The sequence below is a fragment of the Salvelinus alpinus genome, chromosome 9 (genome assembly GCF_045679555.1).
Source record: "Salvelinus alpinus chromosome 9, SLU_Salpinus.1, whole genome shotgun sequence".
NCBI lineage: Eukaryota > Metazoa > Chordata > Actinopteri > Salmoniformes > Salmonidae > Salvelinus > Salvelinus alpinus.
Genome location: NC_092094.1, coordinates 81,790,212 through 81,816,083, shown reverse-complemented (window position 1 = coordinate 81,816,083; position 25,872 = coordinate 81,790,212). Strand labels below are relative to the sequence as shown.

Sequence of the window (25,872 nt, the reverse complement as noted above, 5' to 3'; positions counted from 1 at the left end):
AGGGAAAGATTAACGGAGCAAAGTACAGAGAGATCCTTGATTGAAAACTTGCTCCAGAGTGCTCAGTCTGGGGCGAATGTTCACCTTCCAGCAGGACAATGACCCTTAGCACACCGTCAAGACAACACAGGAGTGGCTTCGGGACAAGTCTCAATGTCCTTGAGTGGCCCAGCCAGAGCCCGGACTTGAATCCGATCGAACATCTCTGGAGAAACCTGAAAATAGCTGAGCAGTGACACTCCACATCCAACCTGACAGAGCTTGAGAGGATCTGCAGAGAAGAATGGGAGAAACTCCCCAAATTCATATATTTTGAATGGTTTAGGTTAGAGACACAGTTTTTAGTAATGGTAATACCATGAGTCACAAATCTATGCTCAGTTTTTCTCCATGGCAGTGTCTAGCGTGTAACATGTCTACACTTGACACGTGACTTCTGCTATCAGAGTATGGCGATTGCATTGAAAAGACAGGTCGAGACGCACAAAAATCACTTTGTGGTCTGATTGTGTTCAGATCTGGCTGACCACCTTAGGTGGTGGTCATGGAGGATTTCTGGACGCAATAAGGCTACCGAAAGCGCATCCAGTGGGCGACGTAGTCGGCACTCCTCCCACAAGTCTCCAGAAAACTTGTGTTTTGGGACCTAGAGGCACCTTTTCATTATAATGTTGGAGAAAATATGTTCCTAACTTGTGAGGAACGTGTTTGGTGGCCTCAAAATGCTAGCTAGTATTTAGAAACGAGTTATGCTAACCCGTTTGCAATACCTTAAGCATTGCTTGCTAGCTACAGATGTTAGCTGGCTTGTTAGCTACAGTAGAGCTACTGCCATTAGATGTGGTGATATCATGTTTTGCCTGTTCCACTATTTGTAGAATGTATACTGGCATTTGAATGTAGCATGGGAAAAGGGAATCTGGATACACTGTGGACACAGTGTATATTATACTGAACAAAAATATAAAACGCAACAACTTCAATGATTTTACGGAGTTAGTTCATATAAGGAAATCAGTCAATTGAAATGAATTCAGTCGGACCTAATCTATGGATTTCACATGACTGGGCAGGATGCAGCCATGGGTAGGCCTGGGACGGCATAGACCCACCCACTTGGCAGCCACTCAGAATTAGTTTTTCCCCACAAAGGGCTTTATTACAGACAGAAATACTCCTCAGTTTCATCAGCTGTCCGGGTGGCTGGTCTCAAATGACAGCGGAGATGAAGAAGCCGGATGTGGAGGTCCTGGGCTGGCATGGTTACACATGGTCTACGGTTGTGAGGTCGGTTGGACGTGCTGCCAAATTCTCCAAAACGACGTTGGAGGTGACTATGGTAGAGAAATTAACATTAAATTACCTGGCAACAGCTCTGGTAGACATTCCTGCAGTCACCAGGCCAATTGCAAGCTCCCTCAACTTGAGACATCGGTGGCATCATGTTGTGACACAAAACTGCACATTTTAGAGTAGTCTTTTATTGTCCCCAGCACAAGGTGCAGCTGTGTAATGACCATGCTGTTTAAATCAGCTTCTTGATATGCCACAACTGTCAGGGTTATCTTGGCAAAGGAGAAATGCTCACTAAGAGGGATGTAAACAAATTTGTGCACAAAATTTGAGAGAAAAGCTTTTTGAACATATGGAACATTTCTGGAATCTTTAATTTCAGCTCATGAAACATGGGACCAACACTTTACATGTTGCGTTTATATTTTTGTTCAGTGTAAATGTAGGTGTATATAGAAGCATGACGCTTTCGGAATTCCATGATCAGAATACTAAAGAGGCATGAACTGTCAAGTCTAGACACAGCCTAATGGGACCTCAGACAAACCAGGTTTCCATCTGCCACGGTATCTGTTAAAGATGTCTACGATGAGTATGGCTTGTCTCCTCTAATGCCCAGGAAGCTAAGATTCGAACTCCCATTACAGCTCTGCAACAGTTATGTCCAAATATGGACTTTCTGAGCGACAATCAACTGAAAAAAGTTTCCTTAATTTTTCATATTAGATCATTTTTCCCACTGACAAAGAAACCACAAATTTAGGTATGTTTAATATCTGATTTTATTGAGAATATGCCATTTCAAGCATTAAATTATTCTGTGTAGTTTCTGGAATGGAAAAGTCTACGACTGTATTGGTCAATATTCGTATGAAGACGAGGATCATTTTATAAATAACAAGAAAGGAAATATATAATAATCAGAAAAACAGTTCCAGTGATGTATGAAAACAATGATGGTGCTAAATGTGGCACAGTGGGCTGAATAGTAAACAGCACAGACCATCTCTCTCCCATTATGACAAAACTAAGGGAAAAACACTTTGGTCAAAGGTCAAATAGGGACGAGCAAGTCCTAATGGCGCCGTCTTGATTGTAAATCTGCAGTAATCACTTAGATGGTGGCACAGCCTTCCAGATTTACTCCCCTTTATATATTAATTGTTCATTTCCCGAATCCTCTTTTCACCATTTCCTTGCTTATGACCCTCACAACTGAATCACAAATGGAGGGTGACCATTGCATTGTGGGAGAAAAGATTAAGTGATACAGCAAAAGAAAGAAGAAAAGTGGTAATCTGGACAGATTTACACTCTAACACTAACATTCTTTTCCCTCAAACATAAAACAAAACCCTTTTCCATATAAACATACTCATTCTCTTTACATATACACATTACATGGTGGTGTAAGAACCAGAGAAATGTACACGTATTTACACATTTTACAAAGTCACAATTTCCCATGGGGTGCTCTTGATAGCTCAATATCCCCAATAACACCAGAAGTTACATAACCACATATCATACCAGTATCCGATGTGAGAAAATACCAACAAAAAGGAAGTAGAAAATTATTTCACCAAATTGAAATCATAAAACAGTGGCAGTAGTTACTGGCTAAATTACAATATTCATATGTATCAATGTCAATTTCATGTTTTAGGTAAGAGAAGGCTTGTTTCATGATATACAGAATGCAATCAAATAGGCATGGTCTTCACAGTTTTCAAGTGTTCATGTGTTGAACCCAAGTTCTGGAATTTCACCCGTAAGTTTTTTACCAGACTACCCTCAGTATTTTTGCCTGAAGTCAGTGGAGACCCTTTGGCACAGTACTGGTAGTCGAGGCTTTTCAGGATTTTGAGTTGGCCCTTTCCTTTAGCGCCTTCCTCCTCTACACTCTCCTTCCCTCCAGTCTCCACAGGCCTTGCGCCAGGAACCCTCTCCACTATAATTACCTTGTTCTCGTTGGGCAGGGTGGTCTGACCAGCCACGCAACAGCTCCTCGTGGGCACCTGGAGGTTTTGCAGTTCATGTAGAGGCAGTGTTCCCAGCATGTGATCCAAAGAGTTCCACCTACACAGCGGGGGCTGGGGCTTAGCCTTCCCCACAGAGCCCACACCCCGGTGGGCCATGGATGACGTAGTCTCAAGGGAGTCTGTTAGGGCACTGTTCATTTCTGTGGAGCCGTTGCAGCTGGATGAATAGCCAGCAGGGCTCCATGAGGTGCTGCACCCCTCAGTGCAACTCTCCATCCTCTCAGGGACGGAGTAGCTACGGCTGACAGGTGAGGCATGGGAGGAACCTGGGTCCAGCCTGGGGTCAGTGTATTTAGAGCGCAGCTCCTGGACATGTGGCCAGTGGAAAATCTCTGTCTGCACTGGGCTCGGAGGACCGTTGGGACAAGGGGACGTGACCTGTGAGCTGGCCCCAGAACTGAGGCTTGGGGCTGGGCTTGGGGTCCTCAGCTCATGCACGACCACTTGCTCATAAGAGTTGAGTGACAGCATCAGGTTAGCTCTACCTGCATACACAGAAAAACAGGGTATAGAAAAGGGACAGCGGTTTTATAATTTCAGTTTTACAGATTAGAGCATCACATCAAATCATAACTGATCAAAAAAACAAAACAAAAAAGCTTACCCCAGTCTCTCTTTTGGACCTTCTCCTTGTAGACAGCTGGCAGGTTCTTGGGGGCAAGGTGTTTCTCAGCTTCCCTGTTCCTCTGCCTCACCACAGGCCTGCTGTTCTTGATGCGCTGGCTGTACTGGCGGGCCAGCTGGAACACCTTGTTCTTCATCTTCTCCATGTCCTGCAGGATCAGGTCCTCATCTACCTCTGAACACAGACTGATTATACTGGGGATGGGAGCGCTACTGACCCCGCCACTCTCCCAGGACTTGGGAATCTTATTCTGGCAGGACTCATGCCCTGAGAAGGGGTCTGGGGTGATTATGACAGGTAATGGGACTGGGGATTCCTTTGAGACACTGCCCGTGTCTGACTCCTCCAGGATCCTCATGGGCTCGATGTACTCTGCTTCAGGGCTATCTCTGCTGGTTCCCCCCTTCCGGGATAGATGTGATCTGGGATGGAAAATTTCCTCTGTACCATTGGAACCCTTGGGTTCCTCAAAGGTCCCATTGACATCTATCTCTTGCCACACTTGGACCATGTCCGAGGAGGGTCTGAAGAACTCTTCCTCATCTCCAACAGGAGCATCATTGACACTCTGGGACCTGGGCTTTGGGTCTGCAGCTCTCTGTGGCTCCAGCACAGGGGTATTATTAGTCCTCTGCTCCTTTTCTATGCCAGGAAGGTCAAAAGCTGACCAAAAGGTGGGCCGGATGTTCGGGGAGCTCCTCCGGTGCCCTGGAACCGCCTGGTCCTTGCCGTTAAGCTGCCGGCTCAGGTGTCTGACCAGGCCTGCAGGGATATAGGACAGGCTCTCCCTGCGTGTGATGCTGAAGCTGGCGTCCTGGTGCTCAGCATGTTCGTAGTACCTCCTGATCTTGTGGATGAGTATCCGGTCTTGCTTGGAGAGAGTGAACTGGCGCTCCACCTCCATGAGATGGTCTGGTCTAGGGTCAGGCGTTGAGGTGTTGGCCTCCAGGAGCAGTGGGGGCTCTGGGGTGGAGTTGACCAGAGTCTGGGCCTTCTCCTGGAGCATGGTGCTCAGACAGGGGTTGCTGCTGCTCCTGCTGCCCGGCTGAGGTGAGGGGCAGCCCAGGGAACGCAGCTCCTCTGAGACCACCAGGCTGCCTCTCCGGGACAGGCTGCTGACAAAATGCTCAGCAATTACACTGGCCTGGTCCAACACAGAGGCAGGTAGAATGCTGCTGGGCTCAGTCCGCACCGCCCCATCCAACTCTGAACACTCTCCATTGGTCGCTGATGAGGAGTTAATCACATCCTGTTGGTGGGCAGAGCAGTCACTCTCCTTCTCTTCTCCTTCTTTGTACCTTTCCTCTTTCCTCTTCTCAAGCTCCGGTGTCTGAGATGTCTCAAGCTGTCTGGGAAGCAGGGTGGGCAAGGCATCAGGCTCTGTGTATAGGGGTGGGTTCTCGTCACTCTCTTCCATCACCACTACCTTAGGAGCACTGCTTTGAGGAAGCACCTCCTTCACATACACCTGGATAAGGAGGACAGAGTCTATATTAACATCAGGATGGTTAAGGCAATATGTATATGATAAGCCATCAGGTGCTGATGTTAAAATCCGAAGTCATTATCTGGCATTTGACCAATGAACCGAGTTAAATGATCAGGCTAATCTGTTACAGCAGCCACGACCTCTGATAGTAGCACATATCGTCTAATATTCTGTCAAAGGACAGTATAATGGATAGTGGGACATTTTGATTCCATTTTTAGCTTTACAACTAATTCCTCAGATACAATTGCCACGGGCCATGCCATACACCCCTGCTGAACTCAGCATTAAAATGTAGCAATTTCAAAAAAGTTGAAAACACCAATTTCACTCTAGTGTGCAGTTATAACAGACTAATTTCCAACCGCCGTCTGGCTGTGATTGTGTGTGTGTGTGTGTAGTGGAATGCAGCAGGGAGCTGCGAGAAGGAGATAAGGGAGGGATGAAAATAACTTGTCACACTCGGCTTGGAACCAGCCGTCCCACAGAGCACCCAGGAGACGCAGGTTCTATCAAAAATATTCCCCGTCCCAATATCAAAATGTTGCATTTCTCACCGTGAGAGATGACAGGCGGCAACAGCATGAAGGAGGGGACGTTCTCATTTACAGGACATAAATACACAACCCCCAAGAGCTCGGATGATAAACCCGAAAATTACCGACACCGCCTTCTTACCGAACCATTTTATTTAGGGTTCTAATAGTCAGTGATTTTGCTACACAATGTACCTGCAATTTTTGTTGTTCTAAAACCAAAATTTGCTCAACAGTAAAAGCATATGCATTATATTGATTCCTGCTATGATAGTATGTGCCTGTCCCTGTTTCATTAGCTGTCAGCTGATGTGTGAGCGAACCACCCCATCTCCCCACTGTGCGCACAGAGGGAGAGATGCATTCTAAGCGCATCTGACCGTTGCTCAAAATGTAATTATGTTACATTACTGTTGTTCTAGTTATAGAGAGGATGAGGAGGAGTCACAGCTTTCTGTGAGTATACAATTTAATTCAATGAGTTCATGGAACCACTTTACAATCGGAGTAGGCTAGTCTATGTAGTATGGTTTTGATGCCTGTGGAGCGGAGCGCGCCATTTGCTTGAATAGGCCTACATCAAGTAGCCTTGACCTAGCACTGGAAAGGTTTTGTAGGGCATCGGCCTACATTTACTGATAGGTTAATCGATTAGCCTACATAGCTATCTAGCAATAAGATCATATCTAGCTAAGTGTTTTGAGTTTCCACTTCCCCAGGTGGTGAACAATATGCCAGTAGGCCTATGCACGAAGATGGTCGGCAAATGAATTTCTAAAGAGCCAAACAGTATTCAGATCATTCCTCATCTTATTTTGACAGGTTGCACATACAAAATATCATGCATTTGTAACAGTATAACTTTAAACCGTCCCCTCGCCCCGACACGGGCGCGAACCAGGGACCCTCTGCACACGTCAACAACAGTTGCCCACGAAGCGTCGTTACCCATCGCTCCACAAAAGCCGCGGCCCTTGCAGAGCAAGGGGAAACCCAACTTCAGGTCTCAGACAAGTGACGTAACCGATTGAAATGCTATTAGCGCGTACCCGCTAACTAGCTAGCCATTTCACATCCGTTACACATTCCCTGGATCTGTTAGATCGAATGGCTCACCAGTGCACTACGTTCAGTGGGTCCTGCAGCACCCCTACTTCCCGCAGCTATGCCCGCTGGTTGTAGCCTATTAAGATGCCAAGAGGATTATCTGAACGGAACAGTGCTCATCTTTTGGACCAACTACCAGTCTTCCTTGCTGGATATTTTCAAAATTCCCATCCCCCTCAAAATATTAAATCATTTAACTTTGACCCAGCCAGTCCAAACTCTGCATACCTGGTCAGTGAAGGCCTCCACTGTAGCCATTTCACTGATCTCCTGGGTTAATGTATCCATCCTCGCCCCCATTGGTCTCTTCTCATCTACAACCTCACAGTGTTCTTCATCCTGGGACAGCAGAACACAATATGAAGGGGACTGCAGGACATTTAGGTTGAACACCGTGCCTTACACAGGGGTACCATGGCCAAAAACCATACATTGGAGTATCACATTGCTATATACTCTGGTTCTAGACAGTCACAATAATGATTAGCATGGGGTTGTAAAGCACCTGTGTGACAGTACATACATTATATAGACAGCTGCCATTCATATTACAGATATTCAAAGTTCAGGCCATTTTAATCCCATTAGAGCAATTAACCTTTAAAAACCTCCTCTGTGGTTTCGGAATAATCAAAAGAGAAACCTTTTAACTAATGTGATTGCCAAAGACCAAAGCACCTATTATCCTGACTCCCCGATTTGACAGGCAAATTCACCTTTGAAGTCATACATCAGCTCTGTGGATCCATTGACTCAATGCAAATGCAACCGCCAACTACGCACAAGGCTAATTGCTAACCTCTAAATTTGTCATTTCTACAATGTTGATTTTGGGTCTAACTCCCCGCAACATAAGAGAGAAAAGCATGGTAGTATGCGTGTTAATCCTTCACTTAACCCCCCCCCCCCCCTCAAATTCGGGAACATACGAAGCCTTTTAATGACTTGAACACAGAAAATCTATACTTATAAAGTGCATAATACCATCACCTTTCACCAACATTAAATGAAGACGTGATTAATCATAAATCTGATCACCAGTGACCAGATCTTCATGCTACTGATTGTTACCATTCCTGGAAGGTTTAGTACATGCTGTTATTATTGTGTGAGTTTGCAAACCAGAAGCATTCCATGAGTATGGCAAATGGTAGCTGGGTGTTAGTGAATTACATCAAGGTCGAGGTAAACAGAGAGAGGGAGATTGTTGATTGGCAAGCCAATGAAATGGCAGAGGAAATAGGAAACCCCTTGGTGGCAGTGAGCCTCACCGTTGTGAACCGAGCGGAAAGCAAAGCCCTGGCCCTATAGTGCCAGCAGGAGATGGCTGCCAGCATAGAGCTGGCAAAGTCGGCTACCTGGTCGTCCTCCATCAGAATATCATCCATGTTAATCTCCCCCTTCTCCTCCTCCTGCTCAGTGCCCCTCTGGAGGGGCGGGGACCCTGGCCTAGGGTCCTCACCATCACTGGGACTTAGGTCCTCCTGTACACTAGGCCTCTCAGCCTTGGGCTTGCCAAGACTGGAGCCCAGCATACCGACACTAGCAGAGGGTTGCAGGGAACGCCTGTCCCCCAGCAGAGCACCTTCACTGTCCGCATGCTGTAGTGTGAAGTCACAGAGAGTTGAGTTGTTACTGCGAGGCCAGCATAGACGTGTTTTGAATGCAATGTTTTTAAAATGATGGCATCACTGTGACTGCTCTAGTATAGTGTGAGATATGAAGGCACAACGTGTCCAAGTCAGCATGATGTCCATTCCACGCTGTGAACACATTACATCACTGAAAACCCTGAGACAGAAACCTTTAACTACCACAGTTTAGCCCAATAGGGCTTAGAGTAGCAGTTCCTCTCTTTTGGTTAATTTCTCTCTAAATGGAATGGAAATTGTTTGACCCTGCTGAGTCAGGGTCAAACAACATTATCTCACTAGACACATTGAACAGAGTCAACTGATTTCTCTTTTTCTGCACAGAGGAGACAAAACATGGCAGGGGAAATTGTACTTTCATCATAGGGAAGCTTACCTTCAGAATGGCTGCAAGTCAGGAGTAGATAATGAAGAGGAGACAAATTTAAAAAAGGAGAATGTCAACAATATTGCCAACACAACAAACTCCATTTATATAACATACTGTAATAATATCTGAGCAAGTTAATTGGATAAACTGAATGAGAAATGCCTCCTTTCAGAGACTCAGAAATGATGCAATTCACCAGGACAGTCCACTCTGACCGAGGAGGATAAAGAACAAGAAAATAACTTCATTAGGTTTGTAGCTAAATTGATTTGAGAGGGCGTAAAGACTCCAAAGAGACAAGACAGAGGTACTTAGTTTAGTCCTTTCATTACTGGATAATTAAAATGCATGAGAGCAGCCCGAGCAACAGATCTAAAGCCAGGACTGAATTTGACTATTGAAAAGAGCTTGAGCATGACAAAGCCTTTCAGTAATATGGCCCATAATTTACATCATTATGTGTGAGCTAGGGCAGAGGGGTGTGTGGGGGTGAGAGAGTGGAGTGGGGTGGCTGGCCTTTTGATCTGGCTGTCCAGGGGTCATCTAGGGCAGAATGAAAGTATGGGGTGAATACAGAGACTTGGTACGAGCGACAGAGAACCTGAATCATAGCAGCAGTGGCTCCAGTGTAATAAGCAGCTGTCTGTCTGGTATCAATGTTCAAATCTCATCATGATAATGAACGACAAAGACCTCCAACAGGCTGTTTAAGATAATTATTATGAATAACAATTGTTGCCTTTAATACCTTTGGTTGTCCTCACAATCTGTTTCGCTGGTTCTAAATAAAAAAGAAAAAAAGACATGGTCGAAGCATAGTGAACATATTTGTGGCAAATATACTGTACTCTCAGACAAACAATGAGCTTTTAAGACAAAACCAAACGTCTAACCAAGGAGTCTCTTTAAAACGTTTTTTTTTTTTACCTCAAAATCGTAGGACTGTGGGTAAGTAACTAATCGAGACTGATGAGATGGCTTTAGTGTTGTTTTCATAAAACAAAAACATTGTTTTACTATGTGCAGGGGAACTATATTACCTGATCTCCTGCGTCCGTGCCGTCCTTCTGCAGGGAAGTCTTCAGCCTGGCAGGATACAGCCTTCTTCAGCCTCTCTGGGCTGTAACGGTACCTCCCTGATCCTGGGTCTGCACACAGCATCACTACTACTCACTCACTACCAAGCCAGTCAAAGCAATCATTCTCTACTCATCTACAGGGGACACAACAGTTTATAATTGTTCCAAAAGGTTTACAAAGAAGCTAATATATTTCCAGTAAATGAGTTGATCTTCTTGCACTCAATGATGGCATTTTATGTTGCTTTGGTAACAGCTGCAGCCAGAGATATGGTTAGTGCCTCTACCTTTTATTAATAGCAACCCTATTCATTTATCTGGAATACTCACTGAGAGAATCCTTTTCCAGGATGGCCTCTTTTGCCTGTAAGACAGAAATCAGAAGAAAGCATTAGTAATAAGTTGATGTGAGTGGATGGTGCAAGACTGTAGGATACTTGAAAGAAGTGGAGATGAATCCCTGCTGTTAGGTTTACCTTCTGTGGGACGATGGTGTGGTGGTTCTCTAGAATCAGCCTCTTGATATGATGAGCCCAGAGGCGCTTCTCCTCTACAGTCTTGGCCTGAAATAGACACTTGTCAATTATAATGAGCTCTTGGAGAACTATTACAAGAGAGGACAGGCGTATGATGTAGTGGTAGAGCCAAACTCACCTGCACAGTGTGAGGCTGCTTGGGATGCTTGAAGTGGATCACACTGAAGTGCAGGGGGTCCTTGGCACTGTCAAGCAGCATCAGAGTTGAGCACTGAAACCAAACACATACAGAAACATTACACAAATGTTAAACCAACCTGACAAAGCAAGCCCATGCCATTCGGGTTAGACTGGTCGACTGTGCCTGCTCCGTACCGAGATGTGGGTCTTGTAGACGTAGTGCTCTCCTCTCTTCTTGCTGATGAGGAGCATCTTGTCGAAGAGGAACAGCATCCTGGTATTCTTGGCACGTTGTACCTGGAAAGTTCCCTCCAGGACCAGCTCTCCAAATGTAGTGAGGTCAGGGCCCTTCCAGTTGATCAGGAGAGACTGGATCTCCTGCACACACACACTCCTATATGAGCGGTGATTGTATCTAGGTCTCCTAAACATTGGTCGGGTACACTACACTGGCAAAACTGTACATGAACGCATGCACAAGGGGTGCAAAGTCAGCGTAGAGAACTGTTTTTTTTAGTTGTAACATTAAAAAACACATTTAGGCAAGGGAAACCATGGGCAGTGAACTAGCCATCCAATTAAAAGCAGGAATTAAAACAAAACCCTAACGCAGCAGACAAGGTGACCCTGTAGAACCTGGTGGTTCTGTTATCCCGAGGGGCCTAGTGTTTAGGAGTTGATTTATTGGGTCCCTACAAGGCCAATTTCTTTCTAAAGATTTAGGCTTTAGACTATGTTTTAAGGTTGGTGGTGGAAGTTAGAGGTTTATTGCTTTATTGGAACAAATACTTTGCAATGAAATCAAAATGTGAATGGCCTCTCTCCATACACAGAGTACATTAAACTCAGCCAGGGAGTTACTGTGGGACAGCAACCTGGAACAGTTTAGGAGGCTGGGTGACTAACATAATGCCTTATCAACAAGACCTCCAGCAACACAGTGAAACAGCATACACTTCATTATCTGATATAAAAACCTAGAGAAACATAGCCACCAGAAAATGACCTCAATTAGATGTCATTGCGGCACTACACAATGATGCAGGTACAGTATATCATAATAGTGAAAAGGGGTGGGTCAGATTCCCTTCACCCCACCCTGAGTAGCCATACTGACCTGCAGCCTGACAGAGTGCTCGTGTTTCCTCTTCATGTCATTGATGTACCAGGCCACCCCGGTCATGGTGTCGATGGCCTCCTGTACCACCTCATAGCCCTCCTCATCAGGGTCAAAGTGCTTAGCAATCTCCTTTCAGCGAGAGAGAAAGAGAGCAAACAGCATGAAGAGTCAAGACCTCTGGAGTGGGGTTGATTGTGTTGTTGTAATATGCAATACAATGCTTTGCCATCTTCTTGCTAGGTTAAAGGTTGAATGCATTACTTTTTGCCCTTCTATCAAAGGACCCCACAATCAACCTGCAATCGCACAAGGACAATTCTATATAGTTTTCTTAGACCATCTCTACCCGTAGTAAAGGTAGTAGGTAGTGAGGACCAATGTACCTGCAGAAGCAGGTGGTATTTGAGGATCCTCTGGACAGGTTTGAGCAGGTAGGACCCCAGGGGGAGAGAACGCTTGAGAGAGGCCTGGCGATCGCTGAAGAACTTGGCCAGGGTCTTACTCCTCATGCAGTCTGTCAGTGCACCCACAGAGCTAGAAGAAAAAAAAACAGGCCAATGGATCGTACAGATGACTATCATTTTTATTTTAAAATGTCCATAGTACCACCCAAAGGTTCCAGAAAACCATAAATGATTCCTTCTACTTACTTGGGATAGTTTGTGCAGTACTGCGTGTAGATCTCAAAATCATCACTCTATAAAATAAAAATAAATGTAGGAAGAACCCAAAATCAGATCAATAACACTAGCTTGTCCAGCTTCCTGATGATAGGTTCAATTCAGTCTGTCTGTGTGGCCTCCACTTACCTTATCTACGAAGCATCTGGCCACAGCCACAGGGTCATTTTCACACATGTCCAGAGACTGCAGCAGCTCACTGTGGAGGAAGAACGACATACAGACATGCACAGCATCAACTATACAGACATCTGAGGTCTTGTCAGAGACATCAAGAAGAGGAATTCAGTGTAAACTACAGATAACGGCCAAAATATTTGAAACAATAAATGAAGGATACAAAGTATATTGAAAGCAGCTGCTTCCACACAGGTGTAGTTTCTGAGTTAAGCAATTAACAACCCATCATGGTAGCCCCCAGGATGATAATGCCCCCATCCACAGGGCACGAGTGGTCACTGAATGATTTGATGAGCCTGAAAACGAGGTAAACCATATGCCACGGCCGTCTCAGTCACCAGATCTCAACTCAATTGAACATTTATGGGAGATTCTGGAGCGTCGCCTGAGACTCCGTTTTCCACCACCATCAACAAAACACCAAATTATGGAATTTATTCTGGAAGAATGTGTCGCATCCCTCCAATAGAGTTCCAGACACTTGTAGAATATATGCCTATGTGCACTGAAGCTGCTCTGGCCAACGTCCTATTAAGACACTTTATGTTGGCGTTTCCTCTATTTTGGCAGTTACCTGTACATTCAGGTACTATGTCAGGTAACGTGTTTATGTTTTGCCTGTGGCGATACCCAACTGAATAGAATATGCATGGCTGAATGTGTTTGTTCTGGTTAACCTCATTCTTTCCATAGACTCCAGAGAGTCAGGTCTCCCCACACCAGAGTGGACACAAGGAGAGAGGGGTCACCACTGCAAAACATAAAGGAGTACAAAAACAACACAACATCACCACAAAAAGGTGTTTTACGTGGTCACTGGCCACACACATGCCCAATCAAAGAACATCTAACATTAACAGCATTCAGCTGCATGGGCTGAACCAAATAATAAAGGTAAAACATACCAATGTGTCACAGTATGCTCTGAGTACAATGTAATGTCTTTGTGCTTTTTTGTTTGAGGTTTATTTTTGCCTAAAGATAATGTTCATTAAAATGTTCCAAGTCATTCTTTCATCAAGCCATTATGTGGCTTCTAGTGGCAGGGAAAGATGGTCTGTTTCAGGGGTACAAGCAGAGTAGTGTGGTGACCTGACCCTGAAACGGGTGCAGTGTGTCACTGTGGGTCAGACCAGTACTGTAGTGGGAACTTTAAAATCACAACATGACCCAGAGACAGTCACTAGTTAGTCACACACATCTCTAAACTGAATGACAAGTCTAGGACCGTCTGAAAACCCTGTGTATGACAATGAAGTGTCTGCATGAGACCGTCAGTCTCCAATACAATACAGATAACAGAATGCCATTCCATGTCTATGCAGAGGTTCGTACAGTTTCTGCTTGAATGAATCTGTCCTCAATCACCTTGGGAGAGTGCATCAGTGTTGCACATGTTTTCAAACCAGTGCTTTAGAAGTACGCTTGCCTCTTGCACATCAGTAATTTGCTCCCCCTGGGCACTTCCTGCTAATTGGCACGACTCAGTCACAGCGTTTAGCCGAGATGATGCATAGTGTGCAGTGTCTCGATCAGACAACATCCTAATAATCCATTCTAACAGACACACTTCATTTACTTTCTAAAGGACTCTAATACAAAAGCAAACTTCCCACTCCAGTGTAAACACATTGTATATTGATTCTGTAGGAGAGTCAGGGGGACGTATATGAAAACTCCCCCTGCTGTAGATGAAACAACAAACACTAATCAAAACGTCTATTTTACAAGTCTACGCTGGTAGAAATTGCATTAGAAAAGGCATCGGAACCTTTTTTTTCACCATTTGGTTTCTATGGCATTACACTATGATTGGGAAGCGTGTGGGGAGGAACCTGACAGAGCATAGGGATGTTTGTGGCTCTTCTCTTTAGGCATGAGGCTTAGTGAGCATATGCTGACATGATACGTTTACATAGACAACATATGTTGTTGTTTGGATGATCCTATCGGGTGCACAGAGTGGGTGATGGTCCTGATAACATCTGCAGCAGAGTGGACACATACAGCCATAATGTAATTTGTCTAATGCGTAACTGATCCCAATCTGCTGTGTTCTGGGCCAATCTGTGTGTTTGGTGTTGGTTAGCCATCTTTTTCTCTATTGGTCTAAATCTGTTTTGAGGTCAAACTCTCCAACACAGTCATAAAAACAGAGCTCTTGCCAGGAAGCCTTTGAATCCATCTCTGTCAAAACAGCATTTCACTAAAATGGCAATGTCTTCCCAATGTATGCTCCAAGTTGAGTGTAATGAGTGTTAAACGTGTACCAAGTTGTTTTTGTGTAGACGGTCTGTAAAAAGAAAACGCATACATGCAGTTACAGTTGCAGTTCATTTGCCTTGTCATTTTGGGGGAACACGGGGCGTTGACAGACAGGTGTCTGAGGCTTACCTGTTAAACTCATAGATGTCCTCTATATTCCCAAACAATGAAGAAACCTGGTCTGGTTGAATGGGAAGGTTGTCCATGTCTATGATGTGAGACAGGTAATCCTAAATAAACAAGACTGTGGTTATACTGCAGGTTCAATTTGCCCTATGAAAAACCAAATATCCTTTGTGTTTGTGTGCGCTGTGTATATTTTCAGTCTAAACTGCAATTTCAGATTATTTCCAGTAGAGGGAGCTTGTGTAGAGAAAATGTAACATGCGCCTGCTGTTGGCTTCAATGTTTCAGTTTATTGCACATCCTGTTTGCACTTTTTATGACCAGGCTAAAAAAGACCACATAGGATGATGCCCATCTGCTGTCCATTACAACAACACTGTATGACTCAGGATCAATGTGTTCAAATCCAAGTGGTTCTGATGTAATGTTTCAATGGTCCTTTTAAGGATTTATTCCTTGTTACTGGAGGGTAGTTTGACCCTCTGGCAGTAGTTCTGTAAAACCCAGTCCATCAGACCAGCACACAGTGTTCTCCTCCCATGGCCCCTCTCCCATCTGGCTGCAGGACTACTCTGGAGTAGATATTAATATAACTGAAACAGAGGCACATTAGTCATAGAGTATATGCTAGGAATGGCTGATGCTTCTCCTCTCACACAATTACACACTGGTGTTCCTTATAGAAACACACCAAATACAGACAACTACATAACTCAACTGTCTTGCAAGCAGACACGCACTCACAGAAGAAAAATCACAAACATAGTGTTCGATTGTTCGTATACGCAAACACACGTGTGCGTGCACACACAGAACCCGAGCCCCGTCAGTGCAGGGTGAAGTAGTCATCCCTTCTCACCACACACTGAACTAAACCATTTCATAGTGGAAGCATTCCCGTCCAGTGACAGCAATGCCAACTGGCTTTCAGCAGGGCGTCTCACAGTCCCAGTCTTGAGCACCACTAACACCAGCCACACCGAGGCCTCAAGAGGTCCCCTACTGACCACACACACAGCCTGCGAACATATGTACAGCCTGCTGTCAGAACAACGTTAGGTCTAGGCTTGTGGTTATGGGTGGGTGACCCATAAAAGGGTAGTGCACCCTGGAGGGAGGGGAATAGGCATTTAGAGTGACATCTGGGCAGTCATAAGTGGCACATGTAATGAAATAGAGATGACCTAGTGAGAAATGATGGGAGGAAGACTATGGATGCTAGCAGTACTCCAAACAGAGAGATTTTGACCCTCAGCATATCTGTTGAGGTGGAAGTGGAGATCCGATTCCACCTGTGTCACACAACTGTTCTAAGAGCTGAGATAAGGAGGTTTCTGCTTTCCCCAGATGTGGCACACAGTAGGTGGTGTGGAGAGGCATGTTCCTGGATAGTGTCTGCTCTCCGGCAGATAAACTAACAGCTTCCCGGGTGTAGTGTCGACATCATAAGCGACAGTAGCAGGACAATAAGATGCATCAAATATGGTCACTGAAATGCCAAGCTTCACATCCTGGAAAAGGAGATCCTGGTACTGAAATGTGCACGACAAGATGCCACTGCAGAGCAAGTCATTGAAATGTTGAATTTAGATTTGGGATTGTTCAAAGAGTTTCCCCCACCACAACAGTATGTGGGGGGGAAAAAACAGTTGCTACTCTGCTATGTTTCTTCAGTTGGCATTGTGATGGCTGTGTTTTTGTTGGCTGTTGCCTGTAAGGGGCCGGAAAGCTCCGTATCCTAGTTTAGGTTGCAATGAAGCAGGCAGCTAGGCAGGGCTAGTTGGAAGTCCTGAGGCAGTGTGGGAGTGTTTGTCAGGAGCAGGACTGCGTGATTACTCTGGCTACTGCTGCAAGGGCTCAGTCAGAGCATATCACCCTCCAACACCTCCTAGGCCAGGCGCCAGCAGCAGTCAGCCACACAGAGACAAGGTGAAGAGAGCCAGTAACACACTACCTCTGACCTGTCTGCGTCATGTGTTTAAGACATTATAACCTGTATGCTACAGGGCTCTCAAGCCACCATCCCTCTGGTCAGTACTAATCCAAAGAGGAGAAATACCCCAACCTGAAGGGGCCAATAGGTGAGGCTGATCTGCACAGTTGGCAGTTGTTTTCAGACTACAAAGCCAGCAGCCATGATAAGAGGTCAGTTAGAATCCTAATCCGCTGGTTTTACAGGCTACATGGTATTTTCTATCCAATTATGAAAATGCAGTGGTGCAAAGCACTTAAGTAGTACTTTAAAGTATTCTTACTTAAGTGTCATTTTTTGGGGTATCTGTACTTAACTTGTGTTTGACAACTTTTACTTCACTATATTCCTAAAGAAAATAATGTACTTCATACATTTTGAATAATTAGCAGGACAGGAAAATGGTCCAATTCACACACTTATCAAGAGATCACCAATACTCAATAAACAAAAATGCTTTGTTTGTAAATAATCTCTGCATGTTAGTGTGCCCCTGGCTATCCGTAAATTAAAAAAACAAGAAAATTGTGCCGTCTGGTTTGCTTAATATAAGCGGTTCGAAATGTACACTTTTACTTTTGATACTTAAATATATTTTTGCAATTACATTTACTTTTGATAGTTAAGGATTTTTAAAATCAAATACTTTAAAACTTTTACTCAAGTAGTATTTTACTGGGTGACTTTCACTTCAGTAATTTTTTTATTAAGGTATCTTTACTTTTAGTATGACAATTGGGTACTTTTTCCACCACTGAAAATGCCAGTTACAAAATACACAGGGAACTGTTTCACCAGGAAATAAAACTACATCCTGGTAAAACAATCAACCCTAGAAGATTTTATAGGTACCAGACACATGTGGCTACAAGGCAAGCAGTCACTTGGAAAATGGAGAACCTTATTTGCTCTCCCATTCCTTAGTCTCTGGCTAACTCCAGTAAATCAGCTCCATATTAGGGAGGTACAGACATTAAGTCATTGCTACATACCATTCCAAGAGAAACACTCTGAAATACCTATTAACTTCCACTATATCATATGGCCTATAGTGAAAACACTATTGCATAGATTCAGGTCAAGCCTCAGTCCTATTAACTAGAACTGAATGGACGCTCAAGGCGACTCACCTCCACGATGCTGCGAAGGTCCCTAACATACATGCGCTCCGTCTCAATGATCTCCATGACCACACGGTCCACGTAGCTGAGCTTTGGGTTGGGCGCCATGGCTTCAGTGGCAAAGGGTGAGGTTGGGGTCGGAGGTGCAAAAGCTCTCCTGTTGGAGGTGTTGGACTGGGACCTGTTTTGACTGTGGCTCCGCCACTGATCTCTGGTCCCCCCCTGGTAGAGGCCCTGCAGCTGGGCCTGTGGCTGCTCCCTGGCTCCCTTTGCAGGGCTGAGCTCCAGGTCAATGTCCTCTCTACTGGGGGGAGGTGGTGTGGAGGGGAGGGCCGTGGTACTGCCGTAGAGGCTGTGGCTGTCCCTGGAGGAGCCAGAGGACAGAGTGGACACCAGGCTCACTGGACGCTTAGCCTCTCCCTCCGAAGGGTCAGCACACAGCTGGCTGTAGCCGTCTGGTCGCTCATGACAACCACTGACGGAGACGGCAGAGTACAACCGAGGAGATTCTGATAGAGAAGAGAAAAAGGTGAGTTATATGCAGGGTTCATGGGCAGAAAATAGATCAACAAGATTGTTATCGGGACCTTACAATACATTTTAGATCCATTGAATCAAATACTGTACTCAGATGAGTGATTAATGATCCATGACATTATGAACCCAGTGTCCAGCCTTCCAGCCTGAGGATGAGTGCTTTACTGTGAAGGGGATTTCTCAAATCATTACCGACTTGCCCCAGTTACAGCGCTCCACATTCTCTGGAAAACCCAGCCATTTCCTCCACCCTCCCTGACTGGTAGTGGCTTAGAAAAAAATGGAGGAAAAACAGATCGGGAGAAAATAGGGGAGTGGGAACCAGAGTCTTGTTTATGGAGCTACTTCTCAAACCAATTTTTTTTAAATTCATATTCAGTTTCACATCCTTCCGGTCCGGATTGGGAATGTTCCCCACAAACTTTCCCCAAATACATGAAGTCACTGTGGTTTATTTCAGAAAGTATTTGGAAGGTAAAAGGTCAAAATGCATTTTACACCATTTAAAACTATATGATATTCTTGCCACTGAACTTGAAACCAATAAACTGAGCCGTCTGGAGAACAAACCCCTTATTGGTCACAGCAGTGATTGGGCCAGGGATATTGCCAAATGAGGACAGAGAGATGGCGTTAATACAGTCTTATTTCATGGAGTCAACTGTGTTAACAAATTCTTTATAAAATCGATAAGGCAGTCATAAAATATGCTTCATTAGCAGACATCCCACATCTTATAACATTAATCTGTCACTAGGCACTGCGGGCAGCAGGCCATTTGAATGGAGATGTGATCTGTTACCAATGACCACAATGACTTCAGAACTGAGGGAGGGCCTTTCTATATAGTAAGGATGGGATCACAAAAGTGATATACTTTAACATTTCTGAAGCTTTCCCCTTTGAGGTATAATAAATGTAGAAAAAAAAGATTAGAAAGTATTGGAGATGAAAGAAGAGCTCTTTGAGGTCATAAGTCAAATTTGTGGAATCAACATATACAGGAAACAAAACAAGTGTCTCTCCCTCTACATAGGTTATATATAGACAGTCAGCTGGATGTTACCAGTGAACTCTGGTGAATCACACTGTCACTGTAGGAGTGAGTGAGGAGCAAACACACAGGTTTCTACACACTGCCTTCCTCCTCCTGGCATCCTCAAGTTTCCATGAATCAGGGGTGAGCTCATCAGGCCTAGAATGCTGGTGCAGTCATTCTGTGCTATACGCCAGCCTCTACAATCTACCGCAGGGCTCGTCTACAACACCAGACTCAAGCCAAGTCTCAGAGGAAGCAGGGGATGAGCATGCAAACAAGGGTTGACCTTGACCACTTCATAAAAGCTGTTTAGAGTAGTTACAAAACCGTGAAATAGTACTACTTACAGGGAGTAATAGTACAGTAGGCTGTTGAACTCAGACCACTAGGAGTTTCTGCTGTAGTATCTACTCAGACAGAAGCTCCTCCTTTCCCCCATTTACTTTGGGCTGGGAAAATGACTACCTCGCCTGCTCTAAGAGCCAGCCGCCAAGGCCTCCCTCCCGCTCTCCCTCCCTATCACCACTGTGCTGACGTCAATGCCCAGACTGTCATGACTGGAGGAGTAATGACAGTCCAAACATCTCCCGGTCTAATAACAAACCCTAATGAGTCTCCTAGCCACTCAGTTCTACAAGTGGAGCGCAAATGATATGACCTGTCCTAGGCTAATTAAATCTTTACACTGTACGTTTCTTTACAGAATTATTAAATAATGGTGACTCAACATTAGGATCATCAACATCATGACAAGCCATGGCAGTAAGATGGGCCATAAAATAATCAAAATGATGTAAGAGATGGGGAAGGTAGGAACCGGAAATTCTGAAGGTCTAGGGCATTAGTACCGGGACCAGGGATAAGAGAGAAAGCCAGCAACAGTAAACTGCACCACCTAGGGCTGTGGCAGTCATGAAATTGTCAACCGGTGATTGTCAAGCAAAATAACTGCATCACCTGGCTTCTACACACAACCTACAAGCCACTGATGCAGACATTCAGAACATCTACATATGAAAAAGTCTAATAAAGCCATGTAATATAGCCTACACCTTCACAATAAATCCATTATTTAATTTAGACAGGTCTAAAGAAACATGATATGAAGAAAATGTAGTCTACTTCAGAAGAACAGAATAGTCTGAGTTGTCCTTATGTTAGGTCCTGATCTGGCTATGCCAAATGACTGTGGGCTACACTAGATAATTAAGCAGATAAGATTTGTTTAGAATTCCATGGCATTATTTTATAGTATGAAGAATACAATTGAACAAAGCTGATTAAAATAGAAAGGATATTTTCTCCAAACAATTTGAGGGAGTGCGGTTAACAAAGAAATAGGTACTCCTATTAATTTAGAGTTATTTATGTAACTTTAGTTGTGTTACAAACATTGGGCTATATGTTTAGATTTTCCATACATTCTAAGGCTGCATGACGCGACTAATGATGATTTGAAAAAAGACACATGAAAGGCATGAGCTCTGCTTTGTTTCTTGCATAGGCTGCACACAACTTGACAATGCCTCGAATTTCCCGACGGTATACCCCTAGTGTGCCCGTAATGCCCTCAAAAAAAAAAAAAAAAAAAGCCATGCCTTTTGCGGCCAGTAGCCGTTGTGCCCTTGGGCAGAACATAATAATTCCCTTCTTCCGGCTGCATGTCCCGAAGAACCTCTCACATCTCGCTCAGATATCTCAATTCTTATGAGCTAATGCCCATCACCTGATCGGGTTCTTCTCACAGGCATCCATCTCTACTCTGAAGTAGGCTACAAGTGAAGACAGACACGCAACTGTGCGCGTCCTTATTTAATTCCGAGGTGCATATTGAAGATGTTCGAAGAACTGTCCACAACAAGATGAGTAGGCTTAACGAACAGCAAAAGCACTAGCCTATTTCAATCTACTATCCCCCATAGTACAAAAGTTGACTTATTCCATTGGTCAATTGACCTGTGCGAGAAATAAATATTCCAAACATACTCTGGGACAGTTGTGGGATGCGGTAGATCCCAAATTAATACCACCACTCGCATCCATTTTAATTATTATTTTTTTAAAGCAATGAGGCTGTTGCAACAGATCAGAACATTTAGCTTAATTTTGATAAACTATTAGGCCATTTCTTCACATTATTAGCGCAGCAATGCGTACACGGCAGTAGGATATAAGGGCGAATGTTCCAAAATGCAATCATTTAGCGGGATAACACAATTCTCATAAGTTACCACAAATGTGATTATGCATGTAATGCTTTATTATAAAAGGTGCATTTTTATGGTGAAAATGATCTTCCCCAAACGTGAAAGTCATGCACCACCTATGTATGCCAGTTAGGCTCTTCACCGGTTGTAAAGTAGATTAATGTGCTTCATTTGAAGAAGTTATTTGGCCACTTTAGTTGTGATACAAACCTCATCAAAACATATTGGCCAGGATACATGAGGTGTGGGACTATGATTTGAAAAAGTCATAAAAAAAAGGCATGAGCTGTCTGCCTTACTGCACACAACCTGGGCATCATTCACTAGTGATAATACATTATTCACAAGCGATAGGCTAATATTGTCACCCATCAGACTATTCTTGATTTAACCTCGTCTTTACATATACGTGTGAAATTTGTTTTTATTTAGAATGAAGCATTATCATGCACCAGGGGCAAAAATATACATGTCATCTATGCACTTAAATAGCAAATGGAGGACGCTTTTCCTGTGGTTTATTTTCATGCCAGTCAGGTAGGCTATACTCCTGTTGTAAAGCCAAGCAATGTGCTTAAATATTAGGAAAGTTGAGAAATAAATATAGTAAGCATATTCTAAAGAAATCTGATGGGATCCTCTTTTTAATGGCCTCTATCACGCTGTTTTCTGACACAGGCATAGCCTATAGAAATGTTGCGCATCATGAGCTCTCATGAAGTGTTTGATTTTTGATCGATCTGCATTGCTGTCAGAGGGATTAGAGAAACAATATAGTGCAGAGTACCAGACAGTTAGCAAGTTTGGTAGGCTACTAATGACCATCAGCAGAATCAGAGCTTAGAGAAGCTTAGTTACATTGACTAAACAGTCACATGGAAATTGACTGCGGTCATGTCTCCGCCGGTGTGGCGGTAATACGGTCACTAACTGCCCTAGTACCATCAATCTTCTCTCTTTCCCTGCTCGGAGTACCCACTGAAGATATAAGGTAGTCTATATTTGCCTGATACCACACTCCATTGGTTTGAGGTCCTCCGTACGATTCCATCAACCACACGCGGAGTGGCTTCGTTGTAGCAGGCAATGCTAAGAAATGCAAATTAAAAGCCCTGGTAAACATGTGGGTCTGAAAATAAGGTTAGCGCTAAATTAGCAAGCCTACTGTGACGCAGGGCAGTGTTTCCATTGGGCCTCTGTGGATAAGGAAGTCAGACGCAGGATTACCAGAGAGGACAATGATGACCTCCATCTCTGGTACATCACAGGCATAAACCATGACTGACAAAATAGCAAAAAAGAAAAAGACGGCTAATGACTTGGCCATAGGCATTCATCTCATGTACCTCAGAATTGAAATCCTCACATAGTGTCAATACAGTATGTATAATGTATTGACACTATCAGACTCCCGCTCAGAACTTAAGGCAGTGTCTGGTCTATCCTGGTGCCTCAGTCTCTCCAGCATCTGCAAACATTTAGTACTGATCCCAGAGGCTCAACGTATCTTCCCTGGCACAGGCCTGCATGCACACCGCACTGCCATGACCAATAAACTCCCACACTGGGTGATACAACTGTGATTCCACCCCCACACTGCCATACACCAACACCTGTCCCTTCACTAACAGAGAAACAAGACAAATATGTCAGTAAACACAGCCCTACAGATGTTCAGAGGAGATACCTCACAATTCTGAACACACACACACACCGATTTGACTTAATCTGAATACAGGTGGTGACCAGATGTCATCCCTTATAAAAAGTGTTTACAATGAGAAACCTAATTTAGTTCCAGTAATACGTTAGCATACTATAGCAACAATTCTCTTGAGATACAGAGTCAGCTGGGGATCCTTGAACAGCCCATTTACAGGGCCTGGTTGAGCCAATAGCTGCAGGTAAATAACTGCTCTGGGACCTGTTAATACTCAGAAGGGGAGAAGTGTGTGGGAAGATGCCCTGAGTCTAGTTTAATGTGATGCATGTGGTCCTGACAGAACTGTAGGTTACTGAGCTGAGGTTTTCAAAACATAACATCTTCAGACGGATGTGTACATTCTTCTCTGAGAGTGTCAGAACGAACCACTCATTTCCTCACTCATGAGGGGGAACTCATGTGTTCCTCCGCAGCTTTTGATGCAGGAGATATTTAGAAAATGTACAGTATGCACATCCATCACAGGAAAACCAACACACCATGACAAAGCAACAGCTGACTTTTCATAGGGGGTTTATCATCTTCACCATTGAGACTTCATATTACACACACACACTCAGATACTTTCACATAGTTAGAGTATTCAAAGCTTTGTGTAAATATTTGGAGGCTGATTTGCAAGAAGATTTACATGTGTTGACCTCCCTGCGGCCTGTTCTCAGTTGGATGGTCTGCAGGTTACAGCTTTTAAAAAAGACTTCTTTACATCCACAATATTATTCAATCCAAGAGATGGTGGCGCAGTCAAACTCCCACACCCTCCTGCTTTAGCTCAGTCACATAAAGGCTTGGTAAGGTTAATTTCCATCTAAAAAGAGGACCCATGAGCACCAACATGTGAAGTTCATAGGAGCCTGTTAAATTGGGTGTCAAATGAAAGGTTAGTCTATATATTTTTTTTAATTAAGGAATATACACTGCTCAAAAAAATAAAGGGAACACTTAAACAACACAATGTAACTCCAAGTCAATCACACTTCTGTGAAATCAAACTGTCCACTTAGGAAGCAACACTGATTGACAATACATTTCACATGCTGTTGTGCAAATGGAATAGACAAAAGGTGGAAATTATAGGCAATTAGCAAGACACCCCCAATAAAGGAGTGGTTCTGCAGGTGGTGACCACAGACCACTTCTCAGTTCCTATGCTTCCTGGCTGATGTTTTGGTCACTTTTGAATGCTGGCGGTGTTTTCACTCTAGTGGTAGCATGAGACGGAGTCTACAACCCACACAAGTGGCTCAGGTAGTGCAGCTCATCCAGGATGGCACATCAATGCGAGCTGTGGCAAGAAGGTTTGCTGTGTCTGTCAGCGTAGTGTCCAGAGCATGGAGGCGCTACCAGGAGACAGGCCAGTACATCAGGAGATGTGGAGGAGGCCGTAGGAGGGCAACAACCCAGCAGCAGGACCGCTACCTCCGCCTTTGTGCAAGGAGGAGCAGGAGGAGCACTGCCAGAGCAGCACTGCCAGAGCCCTGCAAAATGACCTCCAGCAGGCCACAAATGTGCATGTGTCTGCTCAAACGGTCAGAAACAGACTCCATGAGGGTGGTATGAGGGCCCGACGTCCACAGGTGGGGGTTGTGCTTACAGCCCAACACCGTGCAGGACGTTTGGCATTTGCCAGAGAACACCAAGATTGGCAAATTCGCCACTGGCGCCCTGTGCTCTTCACAGATGAAAGCAGGTTCACACTGAGCACATGTGACAGAGTCTGGAGACGCCGTGGAGAACGATCTGCTGCCTGCAACATTCTCCAGCATGACCGGTTTGGCGGTGGGTCAGTCATGGTGTGGGGTGGCATTTCTTTGGGGGCCGCACAGCCCTCCATGTGCTCGCCAGAGGTAGCCTGACTGCCATTAGGTACCGAGATGAGATCCTCAGACCCCTTGTGAGACCATATGCTGGTGCGGTTGGCCCTGGGTTCCTCCTAATGCAAGACAATGCTAGACCTCATGTGGCTGGAGTGTGTCAGCAGTTCCTGCAAGAGGAAGGCATTGATGCTATGGACTGGCCCGCCCGTTCCCCAGACCTGAATCCAATTGAGCAC

The 25,872-nt window shown here is 44.5% G+C and overlaps 1 protein-coding gene across 1 annotated transcript in view; it reads right to left on the bottom strand.

Moving 5' to 3' along the window:
- Positions 1-2,057: 2,057 nt before the first annotated feature.
- Positions 2,058-25,872, bottom strand: part of LOC139530792 (pleckstrin homology domain-containing family G member 3-like) — a 46,501-nt gene continuing 22,686 nt past the window's right edge. The window contains exons 3-19 of the mRNA XM_071327490.1: positions 18,323-18,822; positions 15,224-15,324; positions 12,779-12,848; positions 12,620-12,666; positions 12,353-12,503; positions 11,967-12,098; positions 11,045-11,227; positions 10,848-10,940; positions 10,670-10,756; positions 10,524-10,557; positions 10,155-10,262; positions 9,863-9,895; positions 9,121-9,131; positions 8,364-8,693; positions 7,321-7,431; positions 3,940-5,428; positions 2,058-3,820 (exon numbers count right to left, since the gene is read on the bottom strand). Of these exons, the coding sequence (XP_071183591.1) occupies positions 2,997-3,820; positions 3,940-5,428; positions 7,321-7,431; positions 8,364-8,693; positions 9,121-9,131; positions 9,863-9,895; positions 10,155-10,262; positions 10,524-10,557; positions 10,670-10,756; positions 10,848-10,940; positions 11,045-11,227; positions 11,967-12,098; positions 12,353-12,503; positions 12,620-12,666; positions 12,779-12,848; positions 15,224-15,324; positions 18,323-18,822 (4,304 nt within the window). The 3' untranslated portion in view covers positions 2,058-2,996. The remainder of the gene's footprint in view (positions 3,821-3,939; positions 5,429-7,320; positions 7,432-8,363; positions 8,694-9,120; positions 9,132-9,862; positions 9,896-10,154; positions 10,263-10,523; positions 10,558-10,669; positions 10,757-10,847; positions 10,941-11,044; positions 11,228-11,966; positions 12,099-12,352; positions 12,504-12,619; positions 12,667-12,778; positions 12,849-15,223; positions 15,325-18,322; positions 18,823-25,872) is intronic.